The sequence below is a fragment of the Meles meles genome, chromosome 5 (genome assembly GCF_922984935.1).
Source record: "Meles meles chromosome 5, mMelMel3.1 paternal haplotype, whole genome shotgun sequence".
NCBI classification, from domain to species: domain Eukaryota; kingdom Metazoa; phylum Chordata; class Mammalia; order Carnivora; family Mustelidae; genus Meles; species Meles meles.
The window spans coordinates 133,073,377-133,098,432 of NC_060070.1; the positions used below are offsets into that span (position 1 = coordinate 133,073,377).

A 25,056-nucleotide genomic window follows, 5' to 3' on the forward strand; every position below is an offset into this window, starting at 1 on the left:
AAAACAATAGAAGAAAATAAAATTAAGAAATAGAATTTTCTCACAATCTCTTAGGAGATCACAGACTTAAAGGAACAAATTGAGGACCAAATCACATGATCATGAAACTAAAAAAAAGTACAAACTATAAGAAACAGTGTAGATACTGGTAGAAAATAAAATTAATGAGATGTACTAGGTGTTGGCTAATTGAATTTAAATAATAATAAAAAAATTAATGACAGAAGAAAAGCTTGAGATAAAAGAAATACTATGGAAAATATAAAGAGATGAAGTTATTTGGAAATGAGATAATAGTAATGGAAAAAAGGATGATTCAACATAAGGATAATTAGTAGGTTCAAAATAGAGAACCTAACAATGCAGTATCTGATGGTTCAGTCGGTTAAACATCCGACTCTTGATTTTAGCTCAGGTCATGATCTCAGGGTGGTGGAATCAGGCTCTGAGTTGGGCTCTGAGCTCAGTGTGGAGTCTGCTTGAGATTCTCTCCCTCTACCCTTCCCCCTGCTCAAGCTCTCTCTCTATAAATAAATAAACAAATAAATAAAATCTTAAAAAATTGAGAACCTAATAAATGAAGCAGAAGATATATTTCTGATATAATATAAGAAAATTTTACCTGAGGAAAAATTGAATCTATACTTTGGAGGAACAATCTGTGTTCCAACGTAATTTGATGCAGAATTCCTGTTGCTTAGGAACTTTAATTAAGCTATTTGAACTTAAGAATAAAGAAATAATTGTTCAGTCATACAGGTAGAAAACGCAAATTAGCAACAAAGGAGGAAATAAGGCTGCCTTTAGACAGCTCTGCGGTACCATTCAATGGCAAAACACAGTCAATCAATATTTGCGCAGTCTTGAGAAAAAGAAAGGTTGACCCAAGAATCTTATGCATGGCTAAGAGATTCTGCAAGTATAAAGGCAGCCAGCACTCATTTTCAAACATGAAGAATATCAGGGAATTTAGTACCCATTAAAACCAAACTACTTGAAAAGTGATATCAAGAAAATTAAGGGCTGAACCAAACAAAGAACCCACGAACAAAGATGCTGTGGCAAAAGGTCCAGTGATGAGAAAAACCCATATAAGTTTAAAGACCTTTGGGAATTGTAGTATCAGAATGAATATGAATTTTAAAACTTGATAATATGATAATAACAATCTTAAAAAAATTAGACACGAGGGAGTTAAGAGGGAGAATGGAAGTGCTGATGTTTTAATGTGTTGGGCTGTCTTAGTTAATTGGCATCATCTAAAATTAAAACATAATCTAAAAATTATAATTAATCTATTCTTTTAATGGTTTTAATGGTTTTTATAAATGATCTTAGAAAGATCTGTTAAGAAATAGTATTTCTTGTAGTGAAGAAACATTTATTTGACATTTAACAGTGTCTTTTGTTGCAATTCAGATTTTTATTTCTCTGAAAGCAAAACTTAGTGAGATTAAATAAAACTTAAAATTAAATAGAATTTGAGTACAATAGACATAATGTTTGTGAATTAAATAGCATGACACTATTTGGCATACAGGTAAGCAAACAGACCAATGGAACACAATAGAGAATAGAGAAATAGACTCTAGAAATACAGTTAACTAATTTTTGACAAAATCATAAAGTTAATTTCATGATCAAAGGTTAATCTTTACAACAAATGGTGCTGGGACAATTGGATATTCATATGCAGAAATGAACTTTGATTCATACTTTACACCATATAAAAATAGCTCAAAATGGATCATGTACCTAAGTATGAAATCTAAAACTGTAAAACTTCCAGAAGAAAACAGGAAAAATAATTTTTATGGCCTTTGGTTAGGCAAAGATCTCTTAGCTATAATACCAAAAAGAAAAGAAAATAAAATGATTCATAAGAAATATATTTACAAATTGGAATTCATCAGATCATGGACTTTTACTCTTTAAAAGACATCATTAAGAGAGTGCAAAGGTAAGTCCAGAGTGAGGGAAAATGTTTACAAATCACATATGAAAGGACTTGTATTCAGAATTTGTAAAGAACACTAGAAACTCAGTAATAAGAAAATGAGAAAATTTAAACTATGGGCAAAATATTTGAACAGGTACCACATCAAAGAAGATACATGGATGGCAAACAAATGCAACTAAACATGCTCAACATCATTAGTCAGAGGGAAATGCAAATTAAAACCACAATGAGATAGTATTATACACCTATTAGAAAGTCAAAAATTAAAAAGACGGATCCTATCAAGTGTTGGGGAAGCTGTGAATACATGGGACTCTCATACACTCCTGGTGGTGATGTAAAACGGTACAACCATTTTGGCAGTTAAAAGTTCTGCCAAGGGCGCCTGGGTGGCTCAGTGGGTTAAAGCCTCTGCCTTCAGCTCAGGTCATGATCCCAGGGTCTTGGGATCGAGCCCCACATCGGGCTCTCTGCTTCGTGGGAAGCCTGCTTTTTCCTCTCTCTCTCTGCCTGCTTGTGATCTCTGTCTGTCAAATAAATAAAATTAAAAAAAAAAAGTTCTGCCAAAATCTTTGAAAAACTAAACATATACCTATCATATGATCCAGCCATCCCACTCCTAGGTATTTAAGAAAAAAAAAGGCTTGGGGCGCCTGGGTGGCTCAGTGGGATAAGCCGCTGCCTTCGGCTCAGGTCATGATCTCAGGGTGCTGGGATCGAGCCCCGCATCGGGCTCTTTGCTCAGCGGGAAGCCTGCTTCCCCCTCCCCCTCTGCCTGCCTCTACGCTTACTTGTGATCTCTCTGTCAAATAAATAAATAAAATCTTAAAAAAAAGGCTTATGTATGAATAACCCTAGCTTTATTTGTAAGAGGAAAAAACTGGAAACATCCCAAATATCCAACAAGTAAGTGGATAAACAAATTGTGGGTCTTCTATGTGATGGAACACTTGTCAGCAATAAGAAGGAATACAAACAATAGTATGAACGAATCTCAAAATGAGATAAAGAAGACTGAAAGAAGTTAAAAAGAGTACATACTGCATGATTTCATTTACATAAAATTCTAGAAAATACAAATCAATGTGAATGATGGAAAGCAGGGCAATGATTGCCTGGGGATGGCAGACAAAGCAGAGACTTATCAAAAGGAGAAATTACAAAGGAAATTTCTGGGGAGTGACACAGATGTTCATTATTTTTGTTTTGGTGATGATTTCATGGGTGCATCAAACTATCAAAATGTGTTCTTTCAATATGTGTGTTTTATTGTATATTAATTATATCTTAACAAAGCTATAAAGAGTAAGTGTAATACTTTTTAAAGTAGCATCTATAGTATAATATCATTTATGATTTTAAAACAACTTTTACCACTTAAATATCTATGTATCTACTTGAAATGATGTACATCAAATATTAATAATGGTTATTGTCTGGTGGTACATTTGGGTTGATTTTTTTGAGGAAAAATTTATTAAAGATTTTCATCTTTAAATTTTTCTGAACTGTCTAAGTTCTTTTTAGAGAGCATTATAATTTTCAAAAAGATTTTATTTATTTATTTGAGAAAGAGAAAGAGAGAGCATGAGCAAGGGGAGGGGCAGAGGGAGAGGGAGAAGCAGATTCCCCTGATGAGCAAGGACTCTGATGTATTGCGGGGCTTGATCCCAGAATCCAGGATCATGACCTGAGCTCAAGGCAGATGCTTAACCAACTGAGCCATCCAGGCACTCCAAGCATTATAATATTATAATCTACTGTGTCCAATTCCTGAGGTAGGAATATGTGTATATACATATATATATATGTATATATATGTGTGTGTGTGTGTGTGTGTGTGTGTGTGTGTGTGTGTGTATGTATATATAATATACATATTCCTACCTCAGGAATTAAATATATATGTATACATATACATATATACACATGTATACATATATATGCGTATATATATGCATATGTGTATATGTATGCCATCAGTGACTGGAGACTGTGGGAAATCCAGTTAGGAATTAGTGCTTTTGGGGTGAGAAGCCCTTTGAATGGGATGACTGCAGGAGGACCACCCTGTGCTTGGTTCTGTGGCGTTAGGGTCTGATGCTGGGGCCGTGCTGGGTAGATCTCCATCCCAGGGTCAGAATAAGTCCCCAGTTCCTGTACAATTTAAAGGATAGGGAAGGCCCTAAAGCATAACCAATACTGGACTTCTCTCCAGTTTTGGTCTTTGGACAGATGTTCACCTGATATTGAAAAATAGAAAAGTGACATTTCTTGATTCTCCAATTTCCTGAAACATACATGTTTACATTTTATTTTTTTTAAAGGTTTTATTTATTTACTTGACAGGCAGAGATCACAAGTAGGCAGAGAGGCAGACAGAGAGAGGAGGAAGAAGGCTCTCTGCTGAGCAGAGAGCCTGATGCGGGGCTCGATCCCAGGACCTTGGGATCATGATCTGAGCTGAAGGCAGAGGCTTTAACCCACTGATCCACCCAGGCACCCCTCATGTTTACATTTTATATAATTATAGGTTTTTCCCCGCTTCTCCTTTTTTTTTTTTTTTAAAGATCTTTATTTGTTTGAGAGAGAATGGGAGTGAGAGAGATCTCAGAGGGAGAGGGAGGGGGAGATAGTGATGAAGAGGGAGAAACAGACTAACAGCTAAGCAGGAAGCCCAATGTAGAACTCAATCCCAGGACTCTGAGATCATGACCTGAGCCAAAGGCAGATGCTTAACTGAGTGAGCCACCCAGGTGCCCAAATTTCCTGATTCTTTTTAAGTATGTAAAGGTATTTTTCTTATACTGTGTGCACATTGTATATGGCTATGATGAAATAACTTTTCTTTGTTATATTCTGTTAAGCTTCATTGTTAAAAGTTATGTTCTCATAAAGGCTAGGATTTCTGTGACTCTTGTAGAATGCAGTTTTATGCCTAATCCTGTTTATAACAATTTTTTGAAGACCACTGGATATAAATTTGGGGAAACATGAACTAGTTTCAAGATGAAGATTTAAATTTGGGAAGGAAAATAATTATTTCTTGAGTGAAATTCTTTCCAGGTTTTATGAACCACAAGCCCCCAGCTAAAATCTGGTGGTGATCAATCTTAGCTGTAGGTGAAAATGGTGTAGTGGATGTCAAATTGTGCCCATAATACTCTAGGGATTTGCAAAAGCAGCTCAGAGGTCACTGTGTTGGGTGGTGGAGGAGGAGATGATTGAGTGATGGTGGTGGTAGCTTCAGGCACCATCTCTTTTCAATGACAAGAATTAATTTCTTTCTTTCTTTCTTTCTTTCTTTCTTTCTTTCTATCTTTCTTTCCTTATTTCTTTTGTATTTGGGTTCAAGTGATATTTGCTTAAAAAAAAAACCGTTCCAAAAGTAAAATCTGAAAATTCATTCATCTTGGAATGTAGAGATCTGTTTCTTGTGTCTTCCTTGTCATTTGTCGAGCGATGTGGTGAGTATGAGCGAGATGAACAAATGCATGAGAGAAAGAAATAGGGTAGTAAGAACTCTATTTCCTCCCTTGTCTGGATCCTCATCTTTGATCCTTTGGGGGCTTTCATAACACCTCTAACACCTAGGGTTTTGATCCGAAGAGTAAGAAAGCCATCTATTATCTCCTTGACTTTTTTACACAACCTAACTCTACAAGTAAAGGAGCTGGAGAAAGAACAAGAAAGAAACCCTAAACCCAGCAGGAGAAGAGAAATCATAAAGATTAGAGCAGAAATCAATGAAATAGAAACCAAAAAAAACAATAGAAAAAATCAATGAAACTAGGAGCTGGTTCTTTGAATCAATAAGATTGATAAACCCCTGGCCAGACTCATCAAAAAGAAAAGAGAAAGACCCAAATAAATAAAATCATGAATGAAAGAGGAGAGATCACAACTAACACCAAAGAAATACAGACAATTATAAGAACATACTATGAGCAACTCTACGCCAACAAATTGGACAATCTGGAAGAAATGGATGCATTCCTAGAGACATATAAACTACCACAACTGAACCAGGAAGAAATAGAAAACCTGAACAGGCCCATAACCAGTAAGGAGATTGAAACAGTCATCAAAAATCTCCAAACAAACAAAAGCCCAGGGCCAGACGGCTTCCCAGGGGAATTCTACCAAACATTTAAAGAAGAACTAATTCCTATTCTCCTGAAACTGTTCCAAAAAATAGAAATGGAAGGAAAACTTCCAAACTCATTTTATGAGGCCAGCATCACCTTGATCCCAAAACCAGACAAGGATCCCACCAAAAAAGAGAACTACAGACCAATATCCTTGATGAACACAGACGCAAAAATTCTCGCCAAAATACTAGCCAATAGGATTCAACAGTACATTAAAAGGATTATTCACCACGATCAAGTGGGATTTATTCCAGGGCTGCAGGGTTGGTTCAACATCCACAAATCAATCAATGTGATACAACACATTAATAAAAGAAAGAACAAGAACCATATGATACTCTCAATAGATGCTGAAAAAGCATTTGACAAAGTACAGCATCCCTTCCTGATCAAAACTCTTCAAAGTGTAGGGATAGAGGGCACATACCTCAATATTATCAAAGCCATCTATGAAAAACCCACCGCAAATATCATTCTCAATGGAGAAAAACTGAAAGCTTTTCCGCTAAGGTCAGGAACACGGCAGGGATGTCCATTATCACCACTGCTATTCAACATAGTACTAGAAGTCCTAGCCTCAGCAATCAGACAACAAAAAGAAATTAAAGGCATCCAAATTGGTAAAGAAGAAGTCAAACTATCACTCTTCGCAGATGATATGATACTATATGTGGAAAACCCAAAAGACTCCACTCCAAAACTGCTAGAACCTGTACAGGAATTCAGTAAAGTGTCAGGATATAAAATCAATGCACAGAAATCAGTTGCATTTCTGTACACCAACAACAAGACAGAAGAAAGAGAAATTAAGGAGTCAATCCCATTTACAATTGTACCCAAAACTATAAGATACCTAGGAATAAACCTAACCAAAGAGGCTAAGAATCTATACACAGAAAATTATAAAGTACTCATGAAAGAAATTGAGGAAGACACAAAGAAATGGAAAAATGTTCCATGCTCCTGGATTGGAAGAATAAATATTGTGAAAATGTCCATGCTACCTAAAGCAATCTACACATTTAATGCAATCCCTATCAAAATACCATCCATTTTTTCAAAGAAATGGAACAAATAATCCTAAAATTTATATGGAACCAGAAAAGACCTCGAATAGCCAAAGGAAAATTGAAAAAGAAAGCCAAAGTTGGTGGCATCACAATTCTGGACTTCAAGCTCTATTACAAAGCTGTCATCATCAAGACAGCATGGTACTGGCACAAAAACAGACACATAGATCAGTGGAACAGAATAGAGAGCCCAGAAATCGACCCTCAACTCTATGGTCAACTAATCTTCGACAAAGCAGGAAAGAATGTCCAATGGAAAAAAGACAGCCTCTTCAATAAATGGTGCTGGGAAAATTGGACAGCCACATGCAGAAAAATGAAATTGGACCACTTCCTTACACCACACACGAAAATAGACTCCAAATGGATGAAGGACCTCAATGTGAGAAAGGATTCCATCAAAATCCTTGAGGAGAACGCAGGCAGCAACCTCTTTGACCTCAGCCGCAGCAACATCTTCCTAGGAACAACGGCAAAGGCAAGGGAAGCAAGGGCAAAAATGAACTATTGGGATTTCATCAAGATCAAAAGCTTTTGCACAGCAAAGGAAACAGTTAACAAAACCAAAAGACAACTGACAGAATGGGAGAAGATATTTGCAAACGACATATCAGATAAAGGGCTAGTATCCAAAATCTATAAGGAACTTAGCAAACTCAACACCCAAAGAACAAACAATCCAATCAAGAAATGGGCAGAGGACATGAACAGACATTTCTGCAAAGAAGACATCCAGATGGCCAACAGACACATGAAAAAGTGCTCCACGTCACTCGGCATCAGGGAAATACAAATCAAAACCACAATGAGATATCACCTCACACCAGTCAGAATGGCTAAAATTAACAAGTCAGGAAATGACAGATGCTGGAGAGGATGTGGAGAAAGGGGAACCCTCCTCCACTGTGGGTGGGAATGCAAGCTGGTGCAACCACTCTGGAAAACAGCATGGAGGTTCCTCAAAATGTTGAAAATAGAACTACCCTATGACCCAGCAATTGCACTACTGGGTATTTACCCTAAAGATACAAACATAGTGATTCGAAGGGGCACGTGTACCCGAATGTTTATAGCAGCAATGTCTACAATAGCCAAACTATGGAAAGAACCTAGATGTCCATCAACAGATGAATGGATAAAGAAGATGTGGTATATATACACAATGGAATACTATGCAGCCATCAAAAGAAATGAAATCTTGCCATTTGTGACGACGTGGATGGAACTAGAGGGTATCATGCTTAGCGAAATAAGTCAATCGGAGAAAGACAACTATCATATGATCTCCCTGATATGAGGACATGGAGAAGCAACATGGGGGGGTAGGTGGATAGGAGAAGAATAAATGAAACAAGATGGGATTGGGAGGGAGACAAACCATAAATGACTCTTAATCTCACAAAACAAACTGGGGGTTGCTGGGGGGAGGTGGGATTGGGAGAGGGTGAGGGGGCTATGGACATTGGGGAGGGTATGTGCTATCGTGAGTGCTGTGAAGTGTGTAAACCTGGCGATTCACAGACCTGTACCCCTGGGGATAAAAATACATTATATGTTTATTAAAAAAAAAAAATTTTGGAAGGGGAGGCGAACCATAAGAGACTGTGGACTCTGAAAAACAACCTGACGGTTTTGAAGGGTCAGGGGTGGAAGGTTGGGGGAACAGGTGGTGGGTAATAGGGAGGGCACGTTTTGCATGGAGCACTGGGTGTTGTGCAAAAACAATGAACACTGTTACGCTGAAAAAATAAATAAAATGGAAAAAAAATAAAAAAAAATGAACAAGCCAACAAAACAACCCCCCCAAAAGAAAAAAACAAACCCAAAATGGGATAAAAGAGAAAAGAAAAAAAAAGAAGTAAACACATTGCTCACCCAGGCATTCCCATGCACTCACGGTCAGCTAAAAGCTAACAGGTACAATCGGGCGAAATTTGGAAAATAAATAACGTGTAGCGTGAAATTTAAAAAAAAAATTATTTATTTATTTTTTATTTTTTTTTATAAACATATAATGTATTTTTATCCCCAGGGATACAGGTCTGTGAATTGCCAGGTTCACACACTTCACAGCACTCACCATAGCACATACCCTCCCCAATGTCCATAACCCCACTCCCCCTCTCACCCTCAACTCTATGGTCAACTAATCTTCGACAAAGCAGGAAAGAATGTCCAATGGAAAAAAGACAGCCTCTTTAATAAATGGTGCTGGGAAAATTAGACAGCCACATGCAGAAAAATGAAATTGGACCATTTCCTTACACCGCACATGAAAATAGACTCAAAGTGGATGAAGGACCTCAATGTGAGAAAGGAATCCATCAAAATCCTTGAGGAGAACACAGGCAGCAACCTCTTCGACCTCATCCGCAACAACATCTTAGGAACATCGCCAAAGGCAAGGGAAGCAAGGGCAAAAATGAACTATTGGGATTTCATCAAGATCTCCTTGATTTTTATAGTGGTGGGCTTAACAAGCTTTTTTCTGCCTTGGTCCTTTTAGCAATGTCATTCTCTCTTTCTGGAATATCCTTCCATACTCAAACCCTTTCTTTATATGGTGCATGCCTACTGATTCTTTGCAACTCAGTGGGTTTCATTCTGGAAATCTTTAGCTATCACTTTGATTTCGATATCCTCTCTCTGTGTTTGTATAGTATTCTTTGCTTTGTAATGCTCTCCTATTTATCATATTGCCTTGTGTCATTGGTTGATTGTCTTTGCTCTCATTGTGAGGATGGAAGATACAATGCCATTTGACTTTGTATCCTCAGTACCAGCCTAGAGTGAACACTCAATAAGTTCTGCTGAATGAATGGGTATGGTATCAGTGGAAGGGGTTGTTGGTCACTTTTTAATATTTCTTAAGTCAGGGAAAATGGGTTAATCAAAATGTAACAGACATTTTGCTGAAATTGAGAAATTGTTTCTAAAATTATACAGTAATGAAAAGGATCTAGAATAACCAAAACAACATTGAAAATGAAGACCAAAATTTGGAGGACAGCCTGATTTTGAAGATTTACTGTAACACTACAGTAATCGAGATAGTGTGGTATATAAGGACAAACAAATAGACCAATGGTAGAACAGTATCTAGAAATAGATCCACATTTATATAGTTATTTGATTTCCAACAGTTATCAAAGCAATTCAATGGGGGAAAAGACAGTCTTTTCAACAAATGAAAGTCTTTGTGACAAATGAAATTTTTCACAACAGGCTTTTCAACAAATGGTACTGAAATAAATGGATAAACCAGGAAAAAAATTTAAACCTTTACCCCTACCTCACACCACACAGAATGATAACTCAAGATGGATCATAGACCTAAATGTAAAAGCTAAAATTATAAAGCTCCCCCCCAAAATACAGAATTTCTTTATGATCATGTGGAAGTAACATCACTTCCTCGAGAGGATTCTTTTTAAAAAGTTTGAAATTGAATTTCATAAAATTTTAAAACTTTTGCTCCTTAAAATACACTATTAAGAAAATTTAATGGCAAACTATACTCTGGAGAAAATATCCTCTATACTCATATGACAAAGGGTATGTATTCAGAATATATAGACAGCCACTACAACTCAATAATAAAAAGACAAACAATCCAGTAAGATATTGGACAAAGACTTGAAAAGATACCACACCAAAAAAGATATATGAATGGTCAATAAATGCATGGGAATGTGCATTTATCATCATCAGTCACCAGAAAAATAAAAATTAAAACCCCAAAGAGATACCACTATACATCTGCTAGAATGGTTAAAATTAAGGAAGATGAAACACCAAGAAAAGGTGAAACTGTAGAAAAACTGGAACTTTCATGTATTTCTGCCAGGAATGTAAATGGTCTAATTACTTTGGACAACTGGCAGATCCTTACAGAGTTAAACATATATAGACCCCATAATCTCGACATGACATCTTTATTACTTGCCCCAGAGATATGAAAACGTATGTATAAAACTTGTACAAGAACATTCATAGCAACTTTACCCATAATAGCTCCAAATTGGAAATATCTCAAATGGCCTTCAACAGGTGAATGGATGGACAAATTATGATAGAAAATACAATGAAATGCCACTTAGCAATAAAAAGGAACACATTAAAGACACATGCAACAACTGGTTGAAAAAATAAGCCAGCTCCAAAGGGTGCTGTATGAACCCCATTATGCAAAACTTAAGAACAGGCACTGTTGCAAGAAATCAGAAATCAGAAATCAGTGGTTGCCTATGTGAGTGTGGATTGACTAGAAGAAAGCACAAGGGAAATTTCTGGGCTGAAGATCATGTCTATATTTTGGTGATAGTGATTCTCTCAATCAAAACTCACTGAAATTTGCATTTAATATGCATTTCACTGTATGTAAATTTTATTTCAAGAGAGAAACAACACATGAATCAACCCTAACCTATATTGTGAAGCATATAACCACTGTTATGCAAATGGCCTTTGGTATATATACTCCACACAAGCTCTGACAGGGGTGGGTAATTAGATTCATTTTTCATGGAAACCATTACAACTAGAGATTATTAACCTTGTTCCCTTAGTAACTGAGGATCCTTACTCAGCCAAAACATATTTTACTAATTGATAATCATGAAAGAAAGAACCTAATGTGGACCAAGAGAGCGAGCCTGGGATTTTAAGCTCTTCGAGTGTCTGCTTTTGTCATTGTTATACCACTGTTGCACGGTATAGGACTGGTATAGACAAGCCTCCAAAAATACCTGAATGAAAGAAATAGATAGATGAGAAATACAAAAAAGCAGGGTAGGAAGAGGAAAGAAGGCTGTCAGGGAAAAGGGAGAGGAAGAAAAGGGCACAAAGGAATCCCAAAGTGCCTAACACTGTTGGGCATATCTTAAAAGTCTTTGCTGCATTGGATCTGTCCATCCTGGGGTGGCTCTCCCAGGAGAGCAGAGCAGCCCCAACTGCACAGCTTGGGGTGGGGGTGGGGAGTGCTGAAAAGCATCCCCGTGTTTCAGAAATAGCCTTTGTGATTATGAAATAGATGCAGCATTGAAACCTCATTCTGGGAAAGCAATTCAGGGAGAGCAGACATTTAGATTGACTACGATTATCACATTGGAGAGATGGTTAGTAATAAACGTCTGTTTTCCTCCAAAAATATGGTGATAACAGGCATAAGAAATGCAACCTTAATAATTGAGAAATCAAGCTGTTTGCCCATAAATGGAAACTTCATTACATTGCTGACTTTTACCATTAGAGAAAAAAATGATGTCAGTTCATTGTCCTCTTCCCACCACCCCAGATCTAAAAGAGAAGAACCGAATCAGACAGAGCTTGTAAAAGGCATTATATTTGTATCTAAGGAGCTCATGCGATAGAGAAAGAGGACAGGCAGAGAGGATAAATCCAAGGAGATATAACACTGTGTATGGAAGGTTGAGGTCAGACAATCTGATATCCATTTCCACTTCTTCCAGTGACCTTGGGCAAGTCATTTAACTTCCTGATAGCCAACGTCTTCATTTGCATGCTGTTTGTTTATGGAATGAATACAATTTCTCAGAAGTGGCCATGAAAATGATTCTGCTGGGTAGATTCTATTCTCCCACTGGCTTCCAATGTATTTGTTAACTGTAAACAATTCTTCAAAGAGTAAAAATGAAAATCCCTAGTCACCTAATAAGGTGACAGTGTGGTAGCATGTTTCATTTAAAATCATGATTGGATTGCTTGGTCCTTCCTGAACTTCTAGGAGCGCCTCGCATGCTGAGGGAAAACTTGATTCCAAATTTAAGGGTTTAATTTAGAACTAGGATTTTAGTCTTTTATGCTGTTGGACTACAATAATATTTTTCATTAATTCTAATCTGTAGATTGTCCAAAACTGCCATCACGGATTGAGGTGTGTCATCATTGGAAAAGTGATAAGAGTTGGAGAGGCCTCTTTTCCTGCTATACCAAAGTGAAGAATGTCATGCCTGACATTCCTAGGCCTGAATCATAGAGAAAAAAAAAATACAAAAGCCAAATCAAGTCCATCATGAAGCCTAGCTCTGGCAATGGTCGCCAGCCTGGAAATTTTAACTCATGGTATCTGTAAAGTTAGTAATGCAGATGGGTGATGCCATTGCCACTTTTCCAAACACCACAAGAAAGTAGTATCTTTACCTTTACAAAAGTGGCACCAAATTACATTCAGTGTCCTCTTACTGATGATCTGCACGGATACCAGCACTACAGCCACCATTACAAGTTCTGATTGGCAATTATGTAAATTTTTGACACAAGAATGGGGAAACAAATTATTATTACATATTCATGGTTTTTCGGTAGATGAAAAGTTTCCAAAAATAAGATGCATATGGGGAAATGTGAAAAACTCCACAGTGGTGGCATGACAGGAGACAATGGTCATTGAGCACCTAGGTCCCCAATTCACCCCAGTACAGGCAGTTTTAGCTGCTTATAAACCAAGGGCTCAGCTAGATGGTGCCTTTTAAATTTTTATTTTATTTTAAAAATAAAACTCTTAGGGAACTATGCTGTGGTTGGTCTGTATAATTAGGGAATAGATTTCATGTTTTTATCTCTGACTTCATAATTTATTTGGGACGACTAAGGATGGAATTTCTAACCCAGGTGAATTTTTAAATGTAATCTGAATAGTCATACTGGTTTGTTGCTTGGAGAGATTTGCTTGATGTGAAGCCTACAGTAGGATGCCAAAGTCAACAACTGGAGGAAAATAAAAGCGTGGTTTTGTAGTAAGCCTCTTGTGGAACTGCTTGGCAAGCTATCACAGAAATGATGTCAGTACTTTTTTTTTTTTTAATGCATAGAAAGAAAAAAAAACTTTCTAAATACTAGGACAAAGAGAAGTGGAAGCAAAATAGGTAAGGTAAACAATAGCTCTATTTTCAGTTTATACATGAGATCATGTATGCTGAAGGATCAGAAGCCCTGGAGTCTGCCTTGTCTGCAAGTTCTACAGCCATTCGTCTTGTATTGGGCCCTACAAAACTCCAGGACCTACCTCCAGTTGTGATCAGTTTGATTTACTAGCTGGAGTTCAAGATTCTTTTACAACACTAAAGAGTACACCAAACATCGATTGGTTAAAAAAAGTTCAAACTTGAGTTAGTTCCCAAAAGGCACAGTCAGAACAGGGTATTAATGGGGATTAATGATGGCAACTGTGGTTCGATATTAGCAAAAGACCAGGGTTAAAAATAAATGTGGATATCTTAAGGGAAGCAGGAAAGTCCAGACTGGCAACAGTATGAAGACTAGAATTTTAAAATGTGAAACTATGTTGACATTTCTCTCCTCTGTCTCTTTCCAAAATTTCCAAATATTGTCACATTATTAATATTAATGTTATTAATATTGTTATTGAATTATGCCCCTAGAGGAACAAATTCCCCCAACTATATTTTCCTGTAGTGCTTTTGGTAACTGGCTCTTCGGGTATAATTTCCACCTCAGAGAAGGGTTTCCATGAATAATAGCATAGTTTATTATTGCTGTGGGCCCTTGTCAGCCATTCTTCTAGCTCTTTGTCCAATATCCCAACACTTGCTAGGCCAGTGTTCAGTCCTGGGAAAACTCCATGCAAAGCTTGAGATATTTGGTTTCCCATACAATCCTATGCTTATTTCATTAGAGAATATGCCATGTTGTGTTGACATATTCTACTCATCAACCTGTCTTTTCTATTAGACTGTCAGGTCTTTGAAGGCAGACATTATGTTTTGTCTACACTGTACCCGAGTATCTAGACTGGTAGGTTCTCAAAGGTTCTCAACAAGTACTTGTTGAATGAATAAGTTAACATTGAGTGTTTTACCACTATCTGCACCATCCTAACAATCACTACCACCATCACCAACATGGTCATCCCATGACCATAATTATCACCACCACCATCACTGGCACCACCGTCAACAACCAATACCACCATCAAACAATATTTGGTGCTTATCCCCTTTGGGAACTCTCTCCTGAGAGACCCAATGCCTCTAGCTATTTAGAATTTTCTGGTTTACACCTTTTTTCATTTAGTCCCTGTTTCAAAATTCATTTATTCTAGATATTCTAGATGCCATTTGCTTGGTTGTTGTTGTTGTTGTTTTCCCTAGGAGACAGCTACTTAACTTGATGTTGTAATTGTGTTATAGTACTAACGTGTTGGTAGTGGTCTTCTAAGATAATATGATCTGACAGCAAGAACACTATTTACTTCCAGTTCAGCCATTTATCTGTTACGTGACCTTAAAGGACATCATTTCCAAGGGCCTCTTCCCCTATCAGACTCCTGGAGAGTCTTGCAGATTTCATGTACTGGTTCTGTGTGCATTTCAACACAGACTTTCTGTTGATAAACTCTCAACTCAAAAGAAGGAACATGTATGGAGATGAAATATTAGGAATTTCACAGAAAATAAGCAAGTGGTATCCACAACAGTGGCCACTCAAGCAGCAGTGTATCTCCCTGGAGAGCTTCTCTGCCCACAGTTGCTGCCAGATCCAGTCAGTCATGGGACAGGTAACCTAACCACCCAACTCCCAGGCTATACTGTCATTGCCTTTCCCCTTTCCCAGAACCGTGTTGTTTTTGTCACAGATGGCATAACACACTCTTCGGATAGTCTGACAGAGGCTCAGAGTCCATGCTTGGTTTCTTCACAGTGATTCAAGGCCAGCAATGAGATGCTTTATTAATGCCCTGTGAGCAAAATGAATTTTCAGAAGGCACAAAGCATTCTTCTACAATTTTCCTGGCACATTTCCTGGCAATTGTTCTGGTGGGGCCTGTCACATCAGATTTGAGGTAGAAAGAAAACAACAATCACACAATGTAATTTAAAGGAGAAAGTATAACTTTGGGCAAGTTTCTTCTTTTTTCTAATTTCCTCTATTTAAAATTTTTCTCTCTTCAGTCAGTCTGCAGTGTGGCTTTGGTAAAATGTACCACTCAGTATTTAGAAGGGCCTAAATAAAAGTCAGCTTATGTAAGGTTATAACATCTCAGACTCAATGCCCCAACAATGAGATTATAGGACTTTTAGACTTTCTTTCTCTTGCGAAAATCCAGTAGCCCAAGGCTGTCCAGATTGTCATAAACTTTTCTAGTTTTCACATCAAAGTGAAATAACAGCAACTCAAAATAAGGACAAAATAAGATACTGAATTTATAAAGGAAAAAAACAGAAGAAAGGAGAACATTGGTTTGAAGAATAAAAGGATATATGTGCTACCACTGGGAATAGCAAACGTGGTTTGAGCAGAGAGACAAAATTTTGTTTTAAGGATGAAGTGAGGCCTGGAGAGGTTGAGTGATTTGTCCTGAGTCACACAGTAAATTAGTGGTAGAGTCAGCGCTGAGGGTTCTGATCTGACATGGGACAGAGATCTTCCCATAGGATGCTGCCTCCACTTTTGTTTCAGTAGAGAAAAGAAAACCAGCAGGTGTTGATTTTTATAAATATATTTTATTTATTTATTTGAGAAAAAGAGTGAGCGAGAGAAAGCATGAGCAGGTCGGGGAGTGGGGGAGGTGCAGAGGGAGAGGAAAAAGCAGACTCCCTGCAAGCAGGGACCCCAATGTGGAGCTCAATCCCAGGATGCCAGATTCATGATCAGATCTGAAGACAGATGCTTAGACAACTGAACCAACTAGGTGCCCTGAAAAACAGCAGGTTTTGAATGAGTTAAGAAGGGTGAAATGAGAAGGTTATGTCCATTGCATAGGCTGGGAAACTGAATCACAGGAAGGTTTAGTGTTGTGGTCCTCACTGGGGATAGTTTTGACCCCCAGGGAACATTTGGAAATATCTGAAGCCATTCCTGGTTGTCACAACAGGTGTGTGGAAGGTGCTACTGTCATCTCTAGGGGAGAAGCCAGGTATGCAGCTAGAATCCTCTTGTGCCCAGACCAGCCCCAACAACAACGAACTATCCAAGTTCATTGACACTGGACAATAAAGATTTTTATCTGGGGATTATGCACTCAACATCCAGATTTATATTACTAATATTATCATTAGAAATTTTTCACACCTGAATTACTGTCTGTACTCATTTAGCATTACACACCCATCAACTCCCTGCAAATCCCTGCAATCTTCAGTCCTAGACTTTGTCATGACCACAGTAGGCAAACTTGTCTTTGGGGCCTCAATCATCTGCTCCTGCCTCTTGTTGCTACTGGGGCCTCTTCAGGTTGCTCATTCTGACTCCTTTGTGGCCGAAGTTGATCCCAGGAAACTGAACTGAAGTCAGTGCCGTACTCCTCCCAGAGAATTTGCATGTCACTATGTCTGGCTGTTCTAGCACTGGTATCCTGTGAAAGGAATTTCCAGCCTTTGTGATCAGGCTGCACAGATATATAAGAAGAATTCCTAAAACACTCAGCAGCAGCCTCTATTCTTCCCGCCGACGAGGCCAGCCCCCTGAGAAACCAGGCGCCGTCTCCTCTGCCTTGGCATCAATGTTTTGACTGGACTCAAGCAACTTCAGAGCATTTTCCTTCTGGGCTTTCTTAGCACATCTCATATTTTAAGGCAAATTTTTGAGAAATTTGAGGGGGATCTTTGTTTTGTTTTCCTTTCAGTCTTTGTTTAACTTCACTCAACAATTTCAGGATAGATATCTAGAATTTGTGAACAGGAGAGGAACTGCCTAAATGACCAGAATTTTCAGAAGCTCAATATTTCACTTTCTAAAATCATTACAACTGAATAGATTTTGAAAATATTTACAGAGCTCTTCTAAGAATTAAAGGAGAAAATGGATATGAAAAGGCTTTGAAAACTATCAAACATGTATTTTGTGTATGTAAACAACAATGGGGGTGGAAACAACTATTGTCCAAAATGACCCAGGATTAAACAATCAACAAAATTTAAAGAAAACATTTAGAATGGGAGAAAATATTTGCAAACGACATATCTGATATAGGGCTAGTATCCAAAATCATAAAGAACTTATCAAACTCAGTACCCCCCAAAATAACCTAGTTAAGAAATGGGCAGAAGACATGAACAGACATTTTTCCAAAGAAGACATTCGTATGGGTAACAGACACATGAAAAGATGCTCATCATCAGGGAAATACAAATCAAACTATAATGAGATATCACATCACACGTGTCATACTGGCTAAAATCAACAATACAGAAAACAACAGATGTTGGTGAAGATATGGAGAAAGAGAAAGAAACAAAGAGAAAATTTGTCTTTTAGAAAAGCAACTCGGGGTGCCTGGGTGGCTCAGTGGGTTAAACCTCTGCCTTCAGCTCGGATCATGATCTCAGGGTCCTGGGATGGAGCCCCACATCGGGCTCTCTGCTCAGCAGGGAGCCTGCTTCCCCCTCTCTCTCCACTTGCCTCTCTATCTACTTGTGATCTATCTCTATACATCAAATAAATAGAATCTTTAAAAGAAAAAAGAAAAGCAACTCTCAAACTGTTGGTGGGAATGCAAATTAGTGCACCCACTGTGGAAAACAATACGGAATTTCCTCAAAAGGTTAAAAATAAAGCTACTTGATGATCCAGCAATTGTACTACTAGGTATTTATGCAAAGGATACAAAAATACTGATTCAAAGGGACACATGTACCCAGATGTTTACAGCAACATTATCAACAACAAGCAAATTATGGAAAGAGCCCAAATGTCCATTGACTGATGCGTGGATAAAGAAGATGTGGTATATATAATGAAATATTACTCAGTCATCTAAAAGAATGAAATCTTGCCATTTGCAGTGATGTAGATGGAGCTAGAGTGTATTATGCTAAGGGAAATAAGTCAGTCAGAGAAAGACAAATACCATATGATTTAATTCATATGTGGAATTTAAGAAACAAAACAGATGGATGTACGGAAAGGGTGGAAAAGAGAGAGGCAAACCATAACTGACTCTTAAGTATAGAGAAATACACTGATGGTTGATAGAAGGGAGGTAGGAGGAGGATGGGCTAAATGGGTGATGGATATTGAGGGCACTTGATGTGATGAGCACTGGGTGTTATATGTAAGTAATGAATCATTAAATTCTACTTCTGAAAATATGTTCTGAAACATATTACACTACATGTTAACTAACTAGAATTTAAATAAAAACTTGAACCAAAACCAAAACCAAAACCAAACCAAGACAAAACAAAACAGCACAGGGTAGGGCCTCTGTCCCCTAATGCCCAAGACTACTCCATTCAAAAATAAAGCCAACCCAAACCAAACCAGCCCTCCCCACCTATCCCCATAGATTCGGTCTAGTTCTAAATCTTATAATTGGGTTATGGATTTTTAAAATTAGAACACCATAGGCTTTTTGTAACTAATAACACTCAAGGCAATTTGCATTAAGATTGTGTGCTTAACACAAGATTCTACCACTTCTACTTGGCCAGATGCCACTAGAGAAAGTATTGGGTTAGCTGCTTCATGTTTACTTCCCTCTTGCATTGGCTTGTGTTAGGCAGTGATTTTTAGATTGGTAAAAATATTCACAATGTGTGAGTAAGCTTAGACTGGTGAGCGTGCCATTTCAGAATGCTAAAGAAGGTATTAGTTCATATTTAACCACTGAGAGCTGTTGCTTCCTTCTCACTGCAAACCTACAATGGTAACTTCAAAGAAAAAGAAAAATGGGAATCTTGTCTGGGAAACAGGTATAGCAGTGATCACCTTCAGGTCTAATAAGTATTGCTATAAATAGTTACTATAAAGAAATTCCTAAGTTCTTTAGAATTCACCATTTTTTCATTACAAAATGTGAACTAACTACAAAAAACAAAATTGCCTTAAGAGATTGCCCTTGTCTAAATTTATAAATTGCTTAGCCACCAATAAAAAAACAACACTTCTTAAAAGCTAACCAGAAATTATATTTCACATCATTCTCATTCTAATATGTTTACATGAACAATATTGATTTTATTTAACTCCAACAAACTCAGACAAAATTCTTCCAAAGAGAGAATTTGTTTTATAGAAAACTTAAGGAAATAAACAAGATAGACTTACTTTTTTTTCTCAGTCTTTGTATGAAATAGTATCCTGCTTAGTGTTTCTTCAGGAATATTCTGCTCACCGACCAGATTTGGTATGCTTTAATGCACCAAAGGCAGGATCCATATGATGTATTTATCAGGACAGTCCAGGACTACACAGGACCTGGGCATCACATTTTATCCACTTCACCACCTGACCCCCAACCTTCCTATTCATGATAATTCCATTTCCCCTCCTAGGAGCTATTCCATTGCAGGATCTCTGCATTCTTGAAGATGTTTCAGGATCTCTTATAGAGAGCAGCATGGAAGGAAGAAATTGTCTAGATTGGGAGTCTGCAGACCTGGGTTCCAGCTGAGCTTTTGTCACTGACAAACTGTTATCACCTTGTTTCCTAACTTGTAAAATGGTATGCATAATGTCTTCCCTACTTATCTCATGCAATTAATGTGAAGAATTAACTACAAACTATAAGCTAAACTAACATTCATAAACTATAAAGCCCTATGGTGAGGTATTATTATAATGGAAGCTAGGATTTAGAGTCATTTACTTCTTTATTCTTACAACGGGTGTGAAAATGGAGAAAAGCTATATATTGCAATTCTCTCTCTCTCTCTCTTTTTTTTTTTTTTTTTTTTGGTGCTCCTTGATGTTTCTTTGTTTGATCAATAGATTATAGTTGTTGACATTTTGTCATGGTCACTCCTCAGTCCCAAGGCAAGAGATTCTAAGAATAAGTGGTCTGTAGTATCATGTCATCTATCACCATTTGTCTGAAGCCAAAGAAACGTATAGTACTAAGATAAGATTTTGTTTCATAGCATTTGATAAGTCCAGGGAATTCAAATAAAAGTTTAAGTATAAGTCATCATTTCAACAACTCTTAATGAACTGGCATCTATACTGAAGCAAATGATGTGTAATCAACATAGTAATCAGTAATTGCTTACCATTGCAGACCCAACACGGCTGACTTTGATGGGATTCCCTCTACCAGAAAGGTCCATCTGTGCTTTGTCCATCACATACAGGCAAGCGTCAAGGATGCCATCTTCAAACTATTTGGGAAAATTTTAAAAAATAAAATGAAAAAAGAAAAAAAGAGAAACTACTTAATGTCCACTCTGCAAGCCCAACATTCTCTGTCCAAAAAAAAAAAAAAAAGGAAAGCACAGCCTAATGTTTAGAGATGTGCATTTCCTATAAAGTAATCACTCATAATCACCCATAATCTTTAGTATGAAATATTAAAGTAGGAGGAAGAAAACATCCTCCTTTGTTTTTCAGTAAAATGGATAAAAACTTAAAAGCAAGCTAGAAACATAAATAGAACTACTGGAGAGCTGGTATACTCAAGGACCGTGAACTGACTTGAAGTTCTTCAGAATACTGTGTAAATTAATTTAGAAGATTTCTTCAACATGTGGGCTCTAGTGCCAAAGGCAAAGGAATAAATGATGTACCAAAGTCAGACCAAAGTCGTGAGACCTCAAAAAGAACACAAATCCTTGCACATTTCAAAAATAAATGGCTCTCAGGTGTGTCATAGGGAGGTATTTCAGACCTGTATACCTTGCATTGATAATAGTGTCATGAATGATTGTCCAAGTTTTTTCCTCTTTTAAAATAAGGGAGACTCCATGGCCTCTTTGTCTTAAAGTCTTAAAAGACTCTACCTTTTAAAACAAAGTAAACTCCTCCAAAGAGAGGGCAGGAAGGTCTAGAGAAAGATTACATTATCAAGGGAACAGATTAGAAGTCAGTTCCATTGCAGGATCTCTCTGTTCTTAAAGATGTTTCAAGACCTCTTACAGAGAGGAGCACAGGAAGCTGTTCATAGTTTGATTTCCTTAGAAAGAACTACTGGCCCCATGCAACACCAGAATTTTTTTTTAAAGAAAAGAACAAGGGCAAAATAGTAATAAAAAAGCAAAATGGAGAAATTTCACCTATATTGGACCTCACTGAACAAGAGATCTGAACACCTTGTATATCTACCCATGTACTTGTGACAGAAACCACAATTTTAATGGCTATTTACTATGTAGTTCCTTATTAAATCTAGTTAAAATACCAGCTTTCTGGGGACCCTAAATTGATAGGATGGATGCTATCATGGAAGGGAACTAGTTCTTCAGATATGTAAAGAACTTATTATTCTGTTTCTTATTAAGTACCATCTCTCAGTCTGTGGGACATAAAAGAGTAAACTGGAAAGGTAAAGAGATAGTCACAGGATTAGTTGTTTGCCTGTACCATTGCAGACTACTGGCTTGGATATTTGTTTGGACTAAAAGACCCAAATTAAGGGACTCTAAGTGACAACAGAGACAGATGGTGGCTCTGCTCAAGGGTGTCTACCCAAAGGCTACTCAGCATGCTGGCTGAGGAGAACTCTGATCACGCTTGGGATTCTTTCCCACTCTTCCCTGTTACCCACCTTGGTGTCTTCTTTCCTTATTAGCTCTCTACAAAATGTTACTTTGGGGACACAAATAGAATCTCACCTAAGCATTAGGAATTAAGGCACTAGACAATAGGCAATATCATGGGTTGTATGTCACTCAGGAGGGGAAGGCTTATAACCAGGGAGCCAGGCTGGGATCCAAAAACAGGAGAAGAGCACACAGATGATTAGCTTGACAGGACATCAGAAGTGCAGGTGACCAAGGCTGAGCACTGGGCACACAATTCTCAGGAGTCCAGGTGGAGAAGTGAGTTGTAAAGTCAGGCAGACTAAACAAGAACTAGTGATGACATTGATCCCAATGGCCAGGCTGGATCAGGGGTAAGGGAGGCAGGGAAATCTCAAATGGAAGTCAAAAGAAGGCATCAGAAACCAAGAAAATATGATGCAACCTGGTGAGGCCAGGTTCCATGATATCTACCCTCCTGGATACACAGAACAATGGTACACAATTCCAATCATCTCATCCAAACTCTTTGAGAAATGACACACTCATCTTTTCTCATGTTGCTAATGAAGGGTCTTCACTGAATCACAGGACATACATTCTTAGGGGAATATGGTAGAAATATCATTCACTTTTTCCATTGTTAGAGATATCCAACTGAAATAGTTTAGATTATTGAATATCTTAAATGGAATACTATTTATTATTTTATATCCAGTCAGTAATGTGAGATTCCAGTTGATAAAACGTCTCAAGGTAAAAGTCCAGTGGGCCCTCCTTTGATGAAATGGTGATAGTCTTTTCTAATTCTAATTTCTAATTTTCTAGGATCTTATACTAACAACAGTTTTAAAAAGGGGATTTCTTTGAGTTGAGCACACACCTTGAAATATCCTTTGCAGCAGCATCAAAACACTTTTCCTTATAAGAAAAGGAAAAAAGCCTATTCCATGTTGAAGAACAAGGTCTAAGCTAATGACATTTGACTGTACTGGATGCCACGCATTTCTAACTAGAATGCCATGTTATCCATAGAATCTCTGTCTCGGTAACCTTGTAATACCCGAAGATACATGCTTTCAGCAGATAAATTACGTAGTTGCCTTTTGAAGTCTCTGCTCCTGTGCTGTCTGCCTTGGAGTCTCAGATCCTCAAAAGCAGGAAATTGTGTATGTCTGATATCAACATATGGCCTTGTAGTGATATATGTGACAAAAAAATATTAAGGAAAAATGTCCTTGACAACGACAAATGTTAAATGGCTCACCTGACCATAGCTCCAGCTTCTAGTCTTGATGTCATTGAAGTCTCCATAAAAAATAACCCCAATGTCATTCAGGACATATTCTTCCTTTTCTTTCTCATCATCCAGGTATACAGCATCCTCTGTGTCAGAATTTAAAGATAATGACCATTACCAAACCAGACTGCTTTAATATACTTTTAAGTTTGTTCTGGTCCTAAGTGGCATTTTAATCAACTAAATGAAAAACAAAAAAGTCTTTTGTTTCACTAAAGAGAGCTCATTTCCCGATATGTAATTTTGGCAATGGTGAACCTAATCCGTAGCCAAGATCAGCATCCAAAAGATGACATTTGTTAGCAAAATGCTGACAAACTCTGGCTCTTTAAATTCTAAGTAGTATAATTAAATTGACATGTCTCATTAAACATTTTTAGGATTCTGAGACATCAGTAGTTTCAGAATCAGAATTCTGTTATGCAGATACAAATCTGTTACACAGATCAAAAAATAATTTCCAAGCTATTAACATTAATAGGAAACTAGCCAAACTGAAATGATTTTTAAAACAAGTCTGGGATGTGTTAGAAGAATCTAGTATGGTCTATCCTGCCTGGTGTGTGGCCCATCACGGACAGGAGGAGATAGGCTGGGGGTCATCTCCTATCAGTGAGCAATCCTTGCGGATGTGCTGGTAAGTATGTGTTTCCGACCAGCCTCCCAAGTCAGCTTCCTCCACTGCAAGGACTTTTCTCCCTGTGGCCATAATCTCAGGAAGGCCACGCTCCCCATCTGCCTGCTTCATAATTAGCCTGATATTTATTTCCAGGCCAGGTATGAAAGCCGCAAAAGCATCACTAACAAAGGCAGGACCATACAGGTATAAATCACGCTCAGGTCAATTTGCATGGTTGGAATAGGGAAACATTTGATTCTGACTGGGGACATGGTTTATTATGTTTCTCTGGCTCCCTATTACCTTTTCAGAGTTGTTTCCTCCTCATTCCATAAGACTTTTATCATTTTCTTTGGAGTAGATGTCAACCTTGGCTGCATATTAGAATCATCTGGGTAGATTTAAAAACCCTTGATTCTTCCTGGACTGAACTGTAGAGTGATTAAATCAGAATTTCTGGGGGCTGGGGGCAAGATCCAGATATCAAGTGCTTGTTTTTTCCTTTATAATTGTATTTATTTA

The 25,056-nt window shown here is 37.7% G+C and overlaps 1 protein-coding gene across 2 annotated transcripts in view; it reads right to left on the bottom strand.

Annotated features, from left to right (window-relative positions):
- The window catches only part of F13A1 (coagulation factor XIII A chain), a 167,188-nt gene that overhangs the window by 72,453 nt on the left and 69,679 nt on the right, over positions 1-25,056 (bottom strand). For both annotated transcript variants that reach the window (XM_046004210.1, XM_046004209.1), the window contains exons 5-6: positions 23,883-24,001; positions 21,152-21,259 (exon numbers count right to left, since the gene is read on the bottom strand). In XM_046004210.1, coding sequence (XP_045860166.1) covers positions 21,152-21,259; positions 23,883-24,001 — 227 coding nt within the window. The remainder of the gene's footprint in view (positions 1-21,151; positions 21,260-23,882; positions 24,002-25,056) is intronic.